The 19,701-nt window shown below is 41.2% G+C and overlaps 1 protein-coding gene across 1 annotated transcript in view; it reads right to left on the reverse strand.

Moving 5' to 3' along the window:
• PTTG1IP2 (PTTG1IP family member 2) overlaps positions 1–19,701 on the reverse strand; it is a 33,552-nt gene that overhangs the window by 11,916 nt on the left and 1,935 nt on the right. The window contains exons 2-6 of the mRNA XM_084858930.1: positions 16,246–16,298; positions 13,100–13,208; positions 11,287–11,392; positions 5,333–5,401; positions 666–712 (exon numbers count right to left, since the gene is read on the reverse strand). Coding sequence (XP_084715056.1) covers positions 666–712; positions 5,333–5,401; positions 11,287–11,392; positions 13,100–13,208; positions 16,246–16,298 — 384 coding nt within the window. The remainder of the gene's footprint in view (positions 1–665; positions 713–5,332; positions 5,402–11,286; positions 11,393–13,099; positions 13,209–16,245; positions 16,299–19,701) is intronic.

Genomic DNA, 19,701 nt, shown 5'->3' on the forward strand with positions numbered 1-19,701 from the left:
ACATTTTACTGCTATATATCTGGGCAAGGCGAGGAATATAATGTGGGGAGACACTTTTTTTACCTTTATGGCATGTACTCCCCAACACTAAGGCATGCACTCCAGCATGAATTGCCATTAAGGGGTTCAAGAAGGGCAATGTTCTCCTTGCAGCTTTCTTCTCCTCTCCCAGCAACTGCCACATTCAACATTTAGTAGAATTGCAACATTAAACTCGCAAGCTCTTGGTCATGCTTTATCATTAGAGGGTGTGTGTAGGGAGACAAGACTTGCTTGCCAGTTTACCAGCAGAATGTCTAGCAAGGCAGGGGAACTGTTTTAATCTCAGTTTTATAAATTACATTGCAGAATACTAACAATATGGGAACAAGTTAAATAAGATTCCAGCAACCTACTGCCCCACCCCAGCTTATTTCCATCCAGACCTTATTAAAAAATGGTTATTTGACCTAAACATTGGTCTAGTTCACACGCAATGATAATCCAGATTAAAAAGAAAAAAAACAGAGTTCCTGGTTCAAACGTAATGTGTGTGGTTTGTTCAGCTGCTCCCAGTACACTGACTTGTTCACAATAATCCAGAATTTTAAAACGATCTGGGTTACTGGTGCATGCAGACCAAGCTACTGAAATCAAAAGCTTTGGATTCAAATAAGTATACATACCATACTTCTTGCGTATCTCATCATGCTTCACTTTTCTTTCATGTTTCCTACAAAGGTTATGAACATTAGGGAATATAAGCAACATGTTGAACAAGGTAATTATAAACAAAATGTGACAAACCAGTACAGCCAGCTTCTGCATACTCATTAGAACATAAACATACTAATCACTGTAACATGGTTCTTCCTCACAGTCATATCCATGCCTCAAAATAAATTCTTGGTATCCAGAGATCCAACACCGGGCTGCATCAATGTGCTACAATTTGCAGATTATATTGATGCAGCAGTGCAATTCTCACATCTGCAATGCCAGAAACAAAGTAACACCTGAGTCAGTCCTCAGTTCAAACATGTTTTTTCTTTCAAATCTGTGTGGGTTTCCAATGAATGAGGTATGAATACTGAATAAGCATAGTTTTATTCTAGCATACGTACTGGCTTGTAAGATGAAGGATTCTTTTAAAAAGCCGGTAACAAATAATTTCTAGGTTCTGACAACACAAGGCGTTTGAAGAGGTTTCAGCAAGTAAGCAGATGCTATATTAGCTCAGGCAGCAGAAGACTTGAGATATTTTCTTCTACCCCAGGTTACAAATATATGTATGTATGTATATATATTCCAGACTGATCATCCAAGTAGCTGAAGCTGAAAGGACTGCTGGGATATCTACTGCTACTCAATAGCCCAAAGCCAACAACACATTTAGCACGACATGGAGGACACAAACTAAACTGCAACAGATCCATGCCTCTGACTCAGCAGCATTTGCATGATTCTCACAGGGTTCACTGGATGGATTTAGTATAAATTCTTTGTGGGATTTAGTTTCATCCAACTGATATGCAGACTGCATTCTCCACTTCATTGCACCAACATTTGAGACAAAGACAAGAAACAAGAGAAGCTTTTACTACTGAACTTTACTAGATGTCCTTAAGATTCCACAAAGCAGATCTGACTTGTAAGGATTACTACTTGTCTGATTTGGGGGATGAATGCGGGGTGAGAAGGAGGAGAAAGAACAAGCCATTCCCATCGTGACTTCTGAACTCTAACAGGGATATTTAGTTTATCCCTGTGAATCCATGACAGACTAGGCAGTTGAGACAGAAATATTTCAATAAGGCAGCAACGGATCAAAGGCTGATGCACACTAGCGCACAAGGAGCTATTGGTGTGGGGAAAACTACAGAAATATCAATGAAAGCCTGCCACACTCAAAATTAGAACTCCATTACCGTACTGAAAAATGCTTTTAAACATAAAAGGGATGCACCCATACAATGGTTGCTTTGGGATCCAGCTTCTTGTGTTAGAAGAAGTGAGGAAAAGAACAAAAATGGAAGAATCCTGCTATCCCACTAAAGATTTCCAAATCAGTGTTTCTCTCTTAATGCCAGTGATGGGATGATTATCTTCTCTCTATCCCACCAATATCACCTAGAATTTGGCCACCTCTCCAGCCATTTGTAATTTTTTCCAGACTCAGAACTAGAAGTAAGCTCAACTGAGGAGAAGTGACCTGGCAGACACAGCCATTTGCATGGGACAAATGTGGGTGCTACTGTGAACTCAATATGGGCCTTTTGACATGTTTTAGATCAGGATGGGGAACCATTTTTTAAAATCAAGAGTCATTGATCTCAGGGGGAAACAATCAGTTGTGGGCCACAACTATTAATTAATTAAGGGTACAATCCTATGGCCGCTAGTTGGCAGCTAGATGGCCATAGGATAGGTTGGTTCCCTGAGAACTGATCTCCATCCCCTCCCGCAATGCCTTGTAGACAGTGCGGAATAGCCCCACGCTCCGTGCTTGGAAGAGGAGCGCAGAGTGGCAAAAATGGAGCATTCCGGGGCGGGGAAGTCAGAAATCCGGCACGACACATCCAGTGTGTTGTCCGGCGGCTGCTTCCCCTGCTCCAACTTCCTGCGGCTACACAGCTGAAATCAGCTACCCTGCATTTGCGGCTAGACAGCTGAAGTGCAGAGGGCACAATCCCCTCTACGCCTCTCCTGCCCTGCACTGGATAGCTGGTCACCTCCGAGTTCAGAGGCAGCTGCCTATCCCGGTAGGATTGCTCCCTAATTGTATTGTTGATTCTTAATTGTATTTATAAATGCAATAAATACAACATATTGCAATACCTAGGAAAATACTGCTGGGTACTGCCAATTCCTGAAGCTCTGGGTACTCAGGTTCAAAAAGATCCACCAACAGAAACAATACTATAACTACTGCTGGAGAGGGAGGCAGGTGAAGACACACCCTGATTCTTCTATCAGGGAATATGTATTTTAAAGGATTTCTGATATTCTTTAATACAGCAGGCAGCGCCAGTCTCTTGTTTCTATGAAAGCAAGTTGTTGCCCTTTCCATTTATTTCTTTATTTTTATTTAAAATATTTCTTGGCCACCTTTCAGGGCAGGAGACCTCCCAAAGCAGCATACCACAAAAACACATAATAAAAACAACGTGATATTCAAAACAATAAAAAATAATAAAACAATAAGAATACAATAAAAACCGCTATAAGCATTCATACTTTCTAGTAGGATTTAGATCTAGGTAAACTGGATCAGAATTACTATTTAGCAGTCTAACCCTATACACGTTGACTCCAAAGTAAATCTATCACATTAAAATCTGGCAAAAGTTCGGTGCCCAGGTTTTAATTACAGATGAGGGAAATGGAGATGGGGGGAGGCTCTTTCACGATAGAGACAGAAACCTTTGATTATTACCAACACAAAGCAAGCCTTCCTAGCACTTCCTTCTCTTCCATCTCTCTCCCACCACTTTGCACAGCAGCAGTCTTTTGAGGAGAAGCAGAATAAAGGTAGACAGTGGAGATGAAAGACTCCTATAGCTCTGATCTGCAGGTGGAGCTCTGCCACTGCACTGCTTCCTGGATCTAGGCAGGACAGAAACTGGGAGGCCCTCTCCCATACAGGGAAGCGTCTAAATTTGGTCCTGCCTTTGCCTTCTGCAGTGAGTGAGAGGAACAACCCAGATTAGGATACCCTGCTCCACTGTAGAAAAATGGGCTGGTTGTGCTAGCTGCCTGATGCAGCTGTGGATAATCTTGCTGGTTTTGCAGGTTTGGGCCTCCTGTCCCAGGCTCTGCTCTTTCATTTCTACAAGAGCTGTGGCTTCTCAACCTTCTCCTCTTCCTGCCTTTCCTCATTTTGTTCTTCTGTTGGTGAGCCTGGCCTAGTCCAGAGGTGCCTTCCTAGCCAGGCATCGTCTCACTTCCCCTTAACCATTGCCACAGCTCTTTCCTTTTACAGTGAGCTTGACCTTGAGGAGCTGTTTCACCCACCACCTCGGCAATGAAGGCCCTGGAAATGCCCAGAAGGGTGGGGTGGGGGAGACAAAGTTAAGTAGGGGGTCACATCCAGCCCTCGGAGAAGAGGTTTCCCGCCCATTTTAGACAATTAGCAGGGGGTCAAAAAGTCTGTCCTGATGCAACCAGGAAGCAACCCAAGCCACTTGTTTGGGCAGCTGCACAGGAACTCCTGCAGTACACTTTTCTGACAGATTCCCATTTATTTTTAACGTGAACAGTATTTGACTGGGTCTGTATTTTTACAAATTTTATATCTGTATTGCTTGTGTGTGTGTTTTTTAAAGTACATTACTTTCAGTATCATGAGGCAAAGAGTGTATATTAGGGATGGGCGGATTCCCTACCTGCCAGTCCTCCAGGGAATCCGCCCTTGGGGGGAGGCGATCTGTCCCTCCCCCTGGAATCCTCGCCGGCCAGCTCCGCGGCAGTTCCGTGGAGCTGCCGGCTGGCCGGCTCCAGAGCACCAGAGATACAGCTGCCATTGCCGTATCGCTGGCTGAGGCTGACTGACTCCGGATGCAAATGGCGTCCACTACACCATTTGTGGCCATAAAGCTCTTAAATTAAACTAAATGCAGCCATATATAGCTGCATTTAGCTTAAACTAAGGGCTTTACGGCCGCAAATGACGTAGTGGATGCCATTTGCGTCCGGAGTCAGTCAGCCTCAACCAGTGATATGGCAATGGCGGCTGTATCGCTGGCGCTCCAGAGCCGGTAGTGAGGAGGATCCAGCCAGGGAGGATTTCTCAGGGAGGCGGAGCTAAGTACTCCGTTCCTCCACGGACTCTGGAGGCCAGATTCAAAAGACTCACTGGGGTCTGTGGAGGAATTCCCCGCCATCCCTAGTGTATATAATAATAATGAGCAAAATAGCACTATCAGTTTAGTCTAAATTTTGCATTAAATACTATTACTAATGTTGTGAAGCAGAATTGGATTCCTGCTTTAGTGATCCAACAGGGGTGCTGATAACAAAATGGAGCAGCATCAGGACAAAAAGTCTTGCAGACCAGGAGGTGTTGACAGAATGATCAGCGATGACTGGCACAGCACTGCCGCATTTCATTCTGCTGTCCCTCCTCCACCACTGGCCAAAAGCAGACCTCGATGCCCATTAATTACAAGCCAGCAGCCTGCCCCCAAGCCCCATATTACTATCAGCTGGAGGCTTTTAACACCTAAAAAATGCAGGGATTGAAAAGCCTCATGAGCTCCATGTACTATAGCCCTGTAGGAGCCAGCATTTCTATAACCAAAATGCCTAATATCTGCTAAGAACACACTGTTGCAATTAAATTTTCCAAACATACCGCTGAAGGGTTTGCAGTCTTTTTTCTTCTCGATCTCTGATAAATCTTTCTTCCTCTTCAGCTACTCTCCTAAGAAAGAGAAAAGATCTTGTTATTTTGAAGAAGCTGTACACCAGACATTATCTTTGAGGGGGCCTTAAGTTTTATTAGCTTACAATATCTCTAATAGATGTTCTATTAATTATTTTCACTCAAATTTGCAGCACTTTCCCTTTACCTCTCTACAAGTTAATCAGAAGTAGTATATTTTACTGCCTTATACCCAAGGCTTATTTGAAGCAATGTTATCAGTTGCTGTTAAATTCATGATTGATTCTAAGGTCTTGATGAATCCTTATGTTAAATGTTGAACAGAGTGCTAGTAGAGTGTCTTTATGAGATCACTTCTGCATAAACAATGAACCTCTTCTATTAGTCCTGCTTATGTGTTTCCGCCTCCAACCTCCTCTGAAGTACGGGGTGACCACCTATCCAATGCAGGGCGGAAGCAGCACGGAGTAGAAGATTTCTTCCACGCGCAGACAACCTGTAATTTGCCTTAGACGTGCGTTTTCATGTGTCTTAAGTGCAGCTTCGGGGAGGGGGCAGGAACAGGGCTGGGGACCACATAGGAAGCTATCTAAAACAGTTTCTGTGGTCTCCTCCCACCCCGGCCCCATTTTCACCCCTCCATATTACAAGCATGGAGGTGGCAGCAGTGTGGTTCTCTCCAAGCGAGCTACAAGGGGAGAGGGGAGGTGGGCGGGGAGCACGGTTTCCCAACTCTGAGCTCGTAGTGCTGTCTACAAGCTCAGAGCTGGGAAACCAAAAAATCCTATCTCCCCCAGGCCCTATCTAGGGGACATAGGATTGCTCTCTAAATTTTTTAATGCATCAGGACATTGTGCCTGTTTTCTTACCACAAAAAGAAAAGCAGAGGCCATGCTACCAAAATTGTAGACAACCAGGATATCAGCATAAAGGATGATATTGGATGTCATAGTATTTGATTAGTGGGAATGGGTATTCTTCCCCTACTGACTAGTAGACTATCTTTTTCCTGCTTGAATTCACAAGGAAGAGGAAGGGTGGAATAACAATCAGAGGAAAAGGGCCAAAATATGGTTCTTCCTGGCTTTTAACCCAACAGTATCAATCCAATCTAGTCTGAAAGATAGAATAGCTTGCATCTGTACTCCTATGAGCATTTCAAGGCAAGAACACTGACATCCAGTGGACAAGACATGTAATGGATGTTCCAGAATGAGCCCAAATACATAATGAAAATATCTTTAATGGAATTATCTATAGAATATGTTTCAAGGGAATATAGCTCTTCTTCAGTAATCTGTAAAATTTAGTTTTGCCACTGAGTTTACACTCAAGATGGAACTGTGTATTCCTGCCTTTGTCATAATATCCTTAATCTTAGGGCCAAATCACATGTATGAGGTACTGTGTATATATAAAAAATGTGTTGGCCCATTCTCATATAAAGCAGCGGGTAAGTTCTCCTTGTTCACAAAACAAAGCATGCAGGGGAGCAAGATTACTCCTTCTGCCTCTGCTTCCTCACCTCTCTGTGCTCTTCTAAAATTAAAACTTTTAAGCAATTTTATCCCAGCCTGGCTCAGATACCAGAAGTGAGCCAGGTAGGGAGAATATTTCTTAATGCTACAAAACAAAGTGAGGAAAGAAAGGGAGGGGGCAGGTTTTACCCCGCCTCCCAGTGCTCCATTTCATGTAAGGAATAGACTCCACTCACTCTATGTGTGAACAGAGCAAACATGTGTTTAACATATATGGGGTTGCCCCACATGTCTAGTTTGGCCCTCAGCATATTTTAAAACCTCTTAAGCGTGAAGTGGCCTTTAGATGTCATTGGCATTCATACCTTTTGTGAACTACTTCCACTGAAATACAAAGTTAAGAAATGCTTATCCATGAAGCCAATAGTAGGGACTTTCAAGATGAGCCTTCCTAGGAAAGATTACTTAACGTAGTTTATCTTGGCTGTATAGTTGTGCATTTCTCCTGACTGAAATCTTCAAGAATATTAGCTTCATCAGTATGAATCACAAGACTGATCTTCAAGCAGAGGAAGCTAACGCTAGTCACCCAAAATGTAGGAAGAACTCTAGGATGTTTAGAATACCAAAGACATTGCTAGAGGTGGAAAATGGTGGGCATTCCATGCCTTCCAAATGCTCTACAGATTCCATGCATTTATCTTATCCTCATGAACCCTGAAGTACAAACATGCAAAGGCCAGCTAAGAAAGCACTTTATGTGTACAAGTTAAACACACATTCTTAACTGAATCCCCTTTTAAATTAAACAACTAAAGCATTAAACCAGCAAAACTGAACTTTACAACGTTCATATCACTAGGGTGTGTAATCAGTTTCCTTCAGCACGATTAAGCTTGACATATGCAAAATCTCTGCAACAAGTCAGCTTTACTCTAGAGCACCTATGGCATTTACTTAAATAAAAGGAAAAGTCCACCTCCTTGACAGCCAATTCCTGTGAGAGTCTGCCTGCCAGCTGACATACCATGGAACTGACTCAGATGCCTGAGTACTAAATTCTGCAAAACACGCTGCTCAGCTATTACTGGCTGGTTGTTGATTATGTTCCTTGGGTTGGCATCTTTTGGTGTAATTCAGTGTGCCTTTGAATAATTTTTTTACCACTACACCTGGAGACACAAATGCTTGATTACTCATTTTCTATGCAGTTATAAAAACAAATGTGTAGTATCTGTGGAAGTAAGTGAGCGAGTATTTCGAATATTACTCTTAATTAACTTGAATACTATATTGCTGGAAGAGTTCAATGATGTATTTTGACATTTAAACGTATTTCATTAAACCATACTGTAGACTTTGATATTAAATATCAGGATCTAACTTATTATATCTATTATCATAGCCTAATAAAGCATGAAGATGTGCAAGTAACAAGGTTAACTGAATGTGCACAACTCTCAAAAAAAGAAAAACTGTATTAACCATATATTCAATATTCGGTTTCTCCAGGCAGTTCCATAATAGAAACAGACATCAGAGGTTTGCTTACCGCCAGAAAGGGTGGGACATTTATCACATTCATTTATTATTTCAAGACTGTAAACCAGAATGTCTTAAAGTCAGCAGTGAGCAATTGTGGCTGCTAGGCAATACAGTCATGATGGGACAATTGCCAGAGGCAAAAGTAACTGTGCATTTGATACAAAGTCTCAGAGAAAAGTATGCAATACCATGTACCTTGTGTACAGGAATGATTCATAAAACCAAATTTTTAATATATGGTTGAATGAGCACCTCATGCATACAATGGGAACAAGGAAAAACAGAATTAAGAGTGAAATAACACAGAATGTAAATCTTCTGGTCATGGATGGTGCCAGTTCTCTGCCCTGAACAGCATCAAGCAAATGGCTAGTACTAAGTAAACGTTAGCTAACAGTGCTACAGCTGCCACAGACCATCACCTATCAGTTTGCCTTCCATTTAGGGAAAATTATCTATTGCAGAAAAGGCAGTATTTTGCTATTAATGAAAAGAACTGGCACCTCTTTCACAGATTCAAAATACAGATAATACCAGCAATTAGCACAAACCGCTATAACTACTTTATCTTACTGCGTGATGGTTTTTGCAGTCACTTTGTGAAAAGATCCATATGGAAATCTAGTTATGTAAAAGAGCTCCTAAACTCCCATGCAAAATAGCAACTCTGAAATAATCATGGTAGCCTGGCACACACACGAACATATTAGATACTCAAGAGCCAGTGCCATCTCACCACAGACGATAATAAAAAAAACACACCACATAGTTAGACCGCAACATATGAATCAATCTTTCGAAAGCAATCCTATGGCCGCTAGACAGCATCTGGACGGCCATAGGATTTTTCGGTTCCCAGAAACTATGCTTCCTGCTCCCTACCCCATCGCCTCGTGGGCGGCGCGGTTCTTCCTCGTCGCCACATGGGTGGCGCAGTTCTTCTCCATCTCTGTGCTCGTAAACTCAGCATGGAGCAGGCAAAAAGGGGATGCTCCCAGGGGCAGGGAGGAGACTGTGGAAACATCGTTACGATGCTTCCTATATGCCTTGTGGCCTCCCTCCTGCTTCGAAGTCCCCAGCTAGACAGCCAAAATCAGCTGTCTAACTGCAAATGAAGGGTGGCTGGAGCACGAAGGAGAGGTTCCCCTCAATGCTCTGCCCGCCCTTTATTGGATAGTTGGCCACCTCTGTGTTTGGAGGCGGTCAACTATCCCAATAGGATTATGTCCTTAGTTTACAGCTTGGAGGAAGTAGTTATATTTGATCAAGATTCCTATGAGCTTATTGATCCAATACTTTATAGTCTAGTGAATTTTGACCAGATGGTATATCTAATTTCCAAATGCTCACAAGGAGCCATCTTGACATTAATTTGTTCACTCAGGAGGAACTGCTCCATGTTCCGGGCAAGTGGGCAACTGGAAAGCTGCTTTTAGTATAACAAGTATTTGTTGTTTGTTGTTTATTCGGTCAGTCGCTTCCGACTCTTCGTGACTTCATGGACCAGCCCACGCCAGAGCTTCCTGTCAGCTGTTGCCACCCCCAGCTCCCCCAAGCTCGAGTCCATCACCTCCAGAATATCATCCATCCATCTTGCCCTTGGTCGGCCCCTCTTCCTTTTGCCTTCCACTTTCCCTAGCATCAGCATCTTCTCCAGGGTATCCTGTCTTCTCATGATGTGGCCAAAGTACTTCAGTTTTGCCTTTAATATCCTTCCCTCAAGTGAGCAGTCTGGCTTTATTTCCTGGAGTATGGACTGGTTTGATCTTCTTGCAGTCCAAGGCACTCTCAGAATTTTCCTCCAACAAGTATTACAAGTAGATATTACAAGTAGACCATCCACAGAAGATAGATGGTCTACTTGTCATATTCTCTTCTGTACAGTAGTTGACAATGCAAATGTGGTAGTAATCAAATCAGCACACGGAATGTAACCAATTCAAGTGTCTGAAGTTAAGTACCAATGACATCATTGGCAGTTAAGACATACCTGGGACCTAAAGCATTGTAAATTTTCTACTCAGAGAAATTAAATCTAAGTTTTGTCTAAATCGTTTGAAAGATACTTGCACAATTTTGTTTTCAAATACAGTTTTTCCTAACACAGATGCAAATGTATTTAATACATCCAAGAACATATGTTGGGCTTGTTAAGTTTTAAATGTTTTCTGGAGCCATTTTTCAGGATGAACCATAGCTTGATGATAGTGCACACGCTTTGTATGCAGAAGGCCCCATGTTTACAAGGATCTGGTACAGGTAGCAGATGGTGAAAGAAACCTCTGACTGACACCCTGGAGAACCACTGCCAGTCAGACCAGACCTGGGCTAGATGGACAAATAGTACAGCCTGGAATGAGGCAACTTCCTATGTCCTTACAAACTTGTTTAACTTGCAAAAAAGGGTTAAACTGGACACAAATTTAAGCACACCTTTATAGCACATACCTGACTGGCTATGTCTTTGTTTAAAAAGGCAAATGTGGGGGCCTTAGATTTGGATCAAGATGGATTTCCACGCACACACACACACACACACACACACACACACACATTGTATTCCCAATGAAGATTTCACCCAGTGCTATTATTTGTCCCAATTTCAATTTTTTAAAAAATAGGCACTAATGGCAGCTCTAGGGGCGGGGGGCTTATGGTGGGAAAACAGCAAGGGGGGGGTTGTGGTTACCCCCCCTCCACTGTGCCACAGTCCCAATCTGGATTGGGGCTCCCTGCATGATTTACAAAGAGAGGTGGCCAATCTAAGCACATTTTTGAATCACGTGTTTAAAACACATCTATATCGACCCTTAATTTTTAGGACAACCTTATTAAAGATTACAGGTGATAAAGTTAGGGGGCAGGGTGAATCAAGCAAAGTTACTAAGAAAAATTGTTTACCCCCTAGGACGACGTCTGCGGCAGCAGTAACAGCAGCAGCACACTATAAGCAGAAGAAGGGAGCCTGCTACAACACCTATGGTGATGATGATGGCCTCAAAGTTGACTGAAAATTAAAAGCAGAACTTTAGTACCAGCAATGTTACAAAAGGTTAGCAATGGAAGGAAACACAGCAACAGAGGTGAGCTTCATGGACAGGAGGGACTTGGGTCCCTCAGAAGTCCTCCTCACAGCAGTGAGAGCTAGACAGCTACCTGTCATACGTAAGCATTATATTTTGATGGGATGGATGGAGTTTACTTGTCCAGTGGAGAAGATGGGCCTAACTTTGTGAGATGTGTTCATCCAGTTTAGAGATTCAATCTAACTAGGTACAACATGAGTACACATTTGTCAGCTTCTCATCTATAATAAAAGATGTCTGTCTGTCTGCACCATAGCATCAAGGCTGTGAAACCCAGACACCTGAAACTTGGCATGCATACTAAGGGGACCTTAGTGATGTGCAACTTGGGGTTGTTTTGTTTTTAAAACATGTTAATTCTAATTAATTTAAATGTGCCCATGTAGTTAAAGCCTGCAGTAACATCTTCAGTTACTAAGGGCAGACATCCCTAACCAGCACATATTGCAGTCAATACAGTTTGAAGCCATAGGAGATTAGTAGGCTAAGGTCATACGTCTGCCCCCTCCCCCTGCTGTGGGGCAACCCCCTCAGGTGGAAGGAGCGGACAAACCCCTCCCTCAGGGAAGCTATAGGGGTGCACTATGGCAGACACCATAGCTAAGGGTGCCAGCGAGCATGGCTTCACTCAGACAGAATAGGCACAATGTGTCCAAATCTGACGTATGTGTGAGTTTGCTTGAAGGCCTTGCTGTATCAAACTAAGGGCTATTCTAGCCCATGCAAAGCCAAGTCTGTTCACTCGCATTTCATATATCACCATGATGCTTGGTGTCTCTTCTCACCCCCATCACCACAATGAAATGAAGAAAATCTCATGAGCGGCACTTGAGAAGCAGAAACACCACCAGACAATTAGCGATGTACTGTTTCTGAATAGGACAAATTCAGAGTTCTAACTTTAGATCAAACTCCCATATGGTAGCAAGAAAATGGTTAACTTTCTGTACTCAGCAAATATGCTGCCAAGTTCTCTGGAAGGCAGTTTAAAGTCATTCTACAAAACGGTATCTTGCTGGACATATTGCCATGCATATCTGAGAGTCAGTGCATGTTCTCTCAACCCAGCCATCTGCAGATGTAACCATACTTTACTGGAAGGTATAAAAAAGCCAGGCATATCTTACACCTGGAAATCAAGATAATTCTTACTTCCAGGGATGCATGGTGCTGCTTCCCACATTTCAGCAGGTCTGTTCTTAATACTAAATATCTTTAAAAACTACTACCATAAATGAACATTTAAACATATTAAGACATGTCAAACAAAACAGCTAAGAACATTCATACTAATCTGTTGTTCATTTAAAATGATAAGTTACTCCAGGCATAGAGGGTTTCTTTCTGTTGGATATCAGAGGCCATTTAGAAAAAAACCTTCCCAGAAAAATAGTATCTTTAAGATAAAAGCTTCAGGCATTCTGTTAAGGCTTACTATTGTGTTGAAGACTACTGTAGTATAGAGCTTATGTCTAGCCCACATAAAGCTAATGGTACACATAAAAAGAAACACTGGCTGCTAGGTGAAACCAAGTTGAGAGTTCTTGCCTGAAGATTATAATCATGATGTTATAGCTTACTACAGTAAAAGTAAAAACATATTTAACACGTTTACAATCAGTACCTACCCCAGCAGATTGCCCAATAAGCCTTTGTGAGTACACACAGTGAAGATGGTGGAATGAGTTTGCTCACAGGGTAGTCCATACAAGAGGAATTTTCACTGCACCAAAGACACTAAACAGAACAAAAATGAAAAATATACACAAATAATCAAGACATGTGTATCAAGCATTTAAACCTGCACTTCTTGAGACATTAATTCACTACTACTAACTGTGAATATATTTTTTTAGCAGGGCTATAACCAGCCATCAATTTTTGAAGCAAAGGAAGACCATGACAGTTTGACCCTCAGACCACCTACACATAGAACTCTTGACCTATTCAGTTCCAGACTGTATCATGGCAATGACTTTAGTAACCATGGTGTCTCATTCGCATACTCTCTACATCTTTTGTGAAAACATGTCATACGATTACCTTAAGAACTTCTATTTATTTTTAAATCGCTAGCAATATTAGCTTCTTCAATTTGTTTGCAGATTGGCTTTCTTGAATTAACTACAGGAAGTACAAAAAGAAGCAACAATCCCAGATCTTTTTAATGTTGATAATACCTTCCATGTTACTTCTTATCCCACTTGCTTTTCATTTTTTATTTTTTTTACTAGAATTAGTACAGGGCACTTAATTTTCCAATAATTCAGTATATTTGCACTGAACATACAAATGGTAATTAATTTCTCTCTTTTAGCTCTTTAGCGCTCTCTTTTAGCCATATTTTATGCTTATGAATTGGCTTGATGAAATCTTGACTTGTCTATCGCAATGACAATGCTGATGATGTTGCAGCAGTTTCCATGCATCATCCATCATCCTGTCATCATAGCAACTTTAGGCACTGTCAGGGATTTGACTGATTCCAATATAATTTTTTTATCTTGCTTTAGTAGCTCCAACATAGGCCAACAGTTACTTCATTTCACATCATTTGAACTGTGCAACAACCATTTTTAATGAAATGTTGGTGTAAATGTACTGGTAGGGCATAACAGAAAGGTGTGTGTGTATCAGCAATGATTATCCAATCTTCTTCTTCCCCTCCACCCCACTTTATTATCCCTCTTGTTCATCAGTGAGATACTGCCCCTCCTCTTTCATCTCTTTTCTCCTTCTACTATATTCTGGTTCTACTCTGTTCCTGCCTCACTCTTGTTCCTTGCTCCCAGTTTTGTCATCAGAAGTTTAGGTCTTGCTGAACCTAAAACTATGAAGGAAGACATCAAAAGGTATCCAAGAATCCGTACTCAAATGGCTACTGTCCAAGAGCAGATATTGGGTTAGATACTGGTCTGACACAATAAGGCTATTCTTCTCAGCAAAATACAGCTATTCAGCACAAAGATATACCATTATTCTGAGATGAAGCTTAAAAAATGCTGGGGCCACTGTACCTCAACAACATAAATAAACCAGTCTTTACATGGGAACAGTACAAAAATAAGATCAGGGAAAGTGAGGAAAATATTTGAAAGCTGATATTAAACAGTATGAGAGTAGGATTTGGACAAGAAATAAAAAAGATTTTATACAGGGCCAGTGCCAACAAATTAATATACTTATCAATTCAAGAAAATATCTTCAATAACCACAAAAATTATTCTGTATCAAATTCAGAAGAGTTCTGTAGCATTTAAAAAACAGACACCTTCAGCTATTTTTACAGTTACTTTTATACCAAGCCATAGAAACTAACAGCAAGGCATGGATTGGCTATATGTGCTCAGACCTCAGGCTCACATATTCCCCTGCTCCTCTCAGGTACTTCAATTTCCTACCTCCTTCACACAAACCACAGCTTACCCTTATATCCAAGCTAGGTACACTACAGCCTGGAAGCAAACTACGGTTTGTACAAGCCACACTGTGCCTGGATTAAATGTAACAGCAAACAAGGAAATTGGAGCCCAAAAAGGAAGGCGAAAGAGGGAATGTGAACTCAAGGCTTAGCCACAAATTGGCAACCCATGATTTGCTCTTACATGTGAAGTAGCCATCTCTCTTCAGTCTTTTATATTTTCTTCCTTACAACTCTGAAAGTTCAGCAGTAAGCTTCATAACTGCTACTGTTCAATACCAATACCATCTTGCAGCTATCCTTCCTCCTGATGGATGGTGCTGCTTTCTCTTGGAAATATCATATCAGCAATTTAACAGATATGGATGTTTAAACTACTGGATGTGGAAGAGAAGCATTTGAAATAAGGCACAATGACTGCTACAGCAGCACATTACAGTCTGTACACACCACCATGGGGCCACAAGCTGATCTAGGATACTGTATGACACACAGGGATGGGAGTAAGTACCACTGTGCCAGCAAGAACCACAGTGAAGTTCAAAACTGATGTATAGCACAAACTCTGGCAGGAGATGTATAGCAAGGAAGAATCTGACCAAGAATAACTCACCAACATGGCAACATAAAGACATTACAGCATCACCTATGTTGTGACAACCATGCATATGCTATCTGTTAGAAGACTTTTATGTGATGGAATTGCAAATAGGCAGTATACTAGAAAGGACTTGCCACAATGGAGCACCTTAGCTGGCATGATGCTCTGTGTTAGAGAAAGTTTTGAAAATGGAATCCAACTCTTTGTAAAGTTAACACTATTCTTTTTTAACTGATGAACATTTTGAGAAGTTGCTGCAACGTATGTTTATATTTCTTCAAGCCAGTTGCTAATTATTTGAGCTGTACTCTACGCTGATTTTAAGGAGGATTTGTAAACATTCGTACTCTGTACAGAACTGTCAGCTATAATTATCAAATCAAGAGGTGCTGTTTTATCCTGCAGATGTCCCCCTTCCAAGTCTGCTTGGTAAAGGACTTGGATATTAGATGGAGTTACTTGAAGAGAGGGAGGGCTTTGGTTTAAAAAACAGAAAATAAAGAAGAGTTTTCCCAAAGGCCCTGGAAAAAATAACTGATCAGTTTTGCTGGACAAATGTCTTTTATAACTGACTGTTTCACCCTGATTTTTCCTGGATACTGCAAGGATTTAAATGTTCTACTAAAGCTTGCAAAGCATTTCCTTCTGCCTCTACACCTGTGCATGAAGTAAACTAGCTTAAAAGACAATGTCATTAGCATGATTTATGATTTAGCATGGGAGTTTTCCCCAACAAAATATGAACAACTTACTTTAGTATTTTTTATGCATTCTTCACAAGTCTTTTTGGTAAAAGCAGCACATGCTGGAAAAGAATAAAGTCTTACATAAAAATCAAGAGGTTTTAAACTAAAATTGTATTAGAATTTTTCTGACAGAGTAGAGATATTTTGGATCAAATGTCAATTAGATCTCAACAATGTTCAAACACTTTAGAATGTATCAAAAAAGCATAAATCCCCTCGACAACCTTATTTCCCCTTCTATCCACTCTCTTACGCAGTGCTCAGATGAACCAACAAGACATTCAACAGCACAAAGAGTCATCCCTTGTCCTTCCCAGAACCACAATACTGGACCCTAGGTCTGGTCTAACAGGATTCTTCCTATGTTTATCTGAATAGAGCACAACAGTTTCACAGCAAGATATATTGGGTTAAATCTAACATCACACTAACAGAGGTCCACTAGGGAAAAGGGACTTCCTCCCTCCCTGCAGCCCTCCACGCTACCCTAACATTTGCTCAGTGGGTTTCCCAGACCTCAGGAGCAGAGTTTGAGGGTGTGTGGGGGGACAGGAGAAATCACTTCCCTCCCAATTCCACTGACAGAATTGCTGCTGTCAGCGGAGCAATTGTGTTGGATCCAACCTTTTGATAGCAGTATCTCACATTGTAGCTTAGTACGAAACATGCTTGTTAGCCGCCTTGATCATCATGTTCTTGGTGGAAAGGTGAGTACAAATCAAATAAATGAATTAATGAATGCTCAAAGCTAAAGTCTTTATGCATGCTCAAATATGTATCCACAATAGTTCACACTTAGGGCGATAGTACTGAAATGTGAACTATAATAACATGAAATGGTACTATTTCAGTAGTGTTTGTATTGTCACATGTTAACCCTTGTTAGCAAACATCTCTTTGAGCAATGACTCTCAAACTACTTGATTTGGAACAGCCTTGAAAATTGCAACTATCCTAGGATTGTTTTCTTGGAAGCAGAGTTGATAAAAAATGACTTTAAAAAAATAAACCGATTTTTAAAAATTTAGATCAGATTTTGAAATTTTCTTAAAACAATTAGTAAGAAAAGATCCTAGGTCAAATATATCGTCATGAATACTAATTATACAACTTCTAATTATATTCTATGAATATGTCAACAGCAGTTTATGGAGATGGGTGATAACCTGATCAGTCCTATTCTGCACTGCAGACAGTGTACAGAAGCGCATGCCTGCTCTCGCTCTCTCAAGGCCTTGTCTCTCTCTGAATGCAAAGATAGAGAAGGTCAGTGAAAAGAGAATTTGACCCTGTTGATTCTCCTGGACCTCTCAGCGGCTTTCGATACCATCGACCACGGTATCCTTCTGGATAGGTTGTCTGGGTTAGGAGTTGGAGGCACTGCATTACAGTGGTTCCGCTCCTACTTGGATGGCCGATTCCAGAAGGTGGTGCTGGGGGATTATTGCTCTGTGCCATGGCAATTGTGCCATGGGGTTCCACAGGGCTCTATTTTATCCCCCATGCTGTTTAACATCTACATGAAACCGCTGGGGGAGGTTATCCGGAGGTGTGGGCTGAGGTGCCATCAATATGCGGATGACACCCAGCTCTACCTCTCTTTTACATCAAAACCAGGTGAGGCAGTGGCTGTTCTGAATCAGTGCCTGGGCATGGTAATGGACTGGATGAGGGCCAATAAACTGAAACTCAATCCAGACAAGACAGAGGTACTGTTAGTGGGTGGCTTGTCTGCCCGGCTAGGTGATATTCAACCTGTTCTGGAGGGGGTTGCACTCCCCCTAAAGGATCAGGTTCGTAGTTTGGGGGTGCTCTTGGATCCAGAACTGTCACTTGAGGCACAGGTGAACTCAGTGGCACGGAGCACTTTTTATCAGCTTAGGCTGGTATATCAACTATGCCCTTATCTGGACAGAGATAGCCTAGCTACAGTTATCCATGCTCTGATAACTTCTTGTCTGGATTACTGCAATGCGTTATACGTGGGGCTGCCTTTGAAAACGGTCCAGAAACTTCAGCTGGTCCAAAATAGGGCAGCAAGATTGTTAACAGGGACTGGCCTGCGAGCTCATATTATGCCAGTACTTTTCCAGCTGCCAGTCCATTTCCAGGCCCGATTCAAAGTGCTGGTGTTAAAATTTAATGCCCTTAACGGCTTGGGGCCAGGCTACCTGAAGGATCGCCTCCTCCCATATGTGCCTACCCGGACCTTAAGATCAGCAGCAGCGGCCCTTCTCCGTGAGCCCCTGCCAAAGGAAGTGAGGCGGGTGGCTACTAGGAGGAGGGCTTTTTCTGTTGTGGCACCCCGGCTCTGGAATGAGCTCCCTAGTGAGGTTCGCCTGGCGCCTACATTGTATTCCTTTCGGCACCAGGTGAAGACCTTTTTATTTTCCCAGGCATTTTAGCTTTCTAAATTTTTATCTTTGCTGTTTTAAATCTATATTTTAAACTCCTGCACTGCTGCTAGATTTTATTGTGGTTGTATTGTTATATTGTGGTTTTAATGTTCTATATATTTTAAATTGTTTTATTGTGTGTTGTTTGGTTTTAATTTTTGTGAACCGCCCAGAGAGCTTCGGCTATTGGGCGGTATAGAAATGAAATGAAATGAAATAAATAAATAAATAAATAAATAAATAAATAGAATTAGGGGAGATGGAGTAGATCTGAACAAGGAGGAGAAGTCTGGATATAAATGTAAGGGATAGGAGAGGGGAATAGAAAGTGAAACCAGATAGGTGAAGCAGTATCCACAATGATCTTGGGTCAACTGCACCACCAGATATTTTAGGTTTCTCATGCTGACTTGATGGAAATTGCCTAAATCTTATTTTTTTTAAAGAACTTTACATTTACCTAAAAACTGAAATAGTTAACCATTCAAAAATCCATGTGCCTGTTCTGCTAATGTTGTTTGTTGAAGAAGAAAACAAACTAGAAGAATAAACAATCTTAGTACAATTCACAAGCCTGTTTTGTGGTGTTGATTCTGGTACATCATGACAAAAATATCATGATTAATTGAACAGTTGGGCTGGTTCATCTCCTGAATGACTTCACAAGTTCATTCTGCTTTAGTACTAAAATGACCGAATTATCACCCCATTTTTGGATGAAAATTAATCTGAAAACAATTCAGAATAATTGCTTAGTGTGTACTTACCTTCTAATGAAACCTACATCTCTGAACATGTATTAAGGTTATATTAAATAATGGTGTACATCTACTGAAACTGATGATTAAATAGAATCTTCCTCACTAGTGATTTAAACTGATTTAAATCTTTAACATTCAGGGAAGCAATAAATAATGATTTAAATCAATTTGATTTAAATCAAATCAACCCTGCTTGGAAGTAAATACTGCTAAAGTAAATGAATCTTCTTTCCAAATAATTATGCTTACAATGTTTGCTTAGATACACAATTTAAAAAACAATTAAGATATATTTACTTTGAACT

This window comes from Heloderma suspectum, chromosome 5, assembly GCF_057233095.1.
Source record: "Heloderma suspectum isolate Gila_16-S chromosome 5, 16-S_ref, whole genome shotgun sequence".
Lineage (NCBI taxonomy): Eukaryota > Metazoa > Chordata > Lepidosauria > Squamata > Helodermatidae > Heloderma > Heloderma suspectum.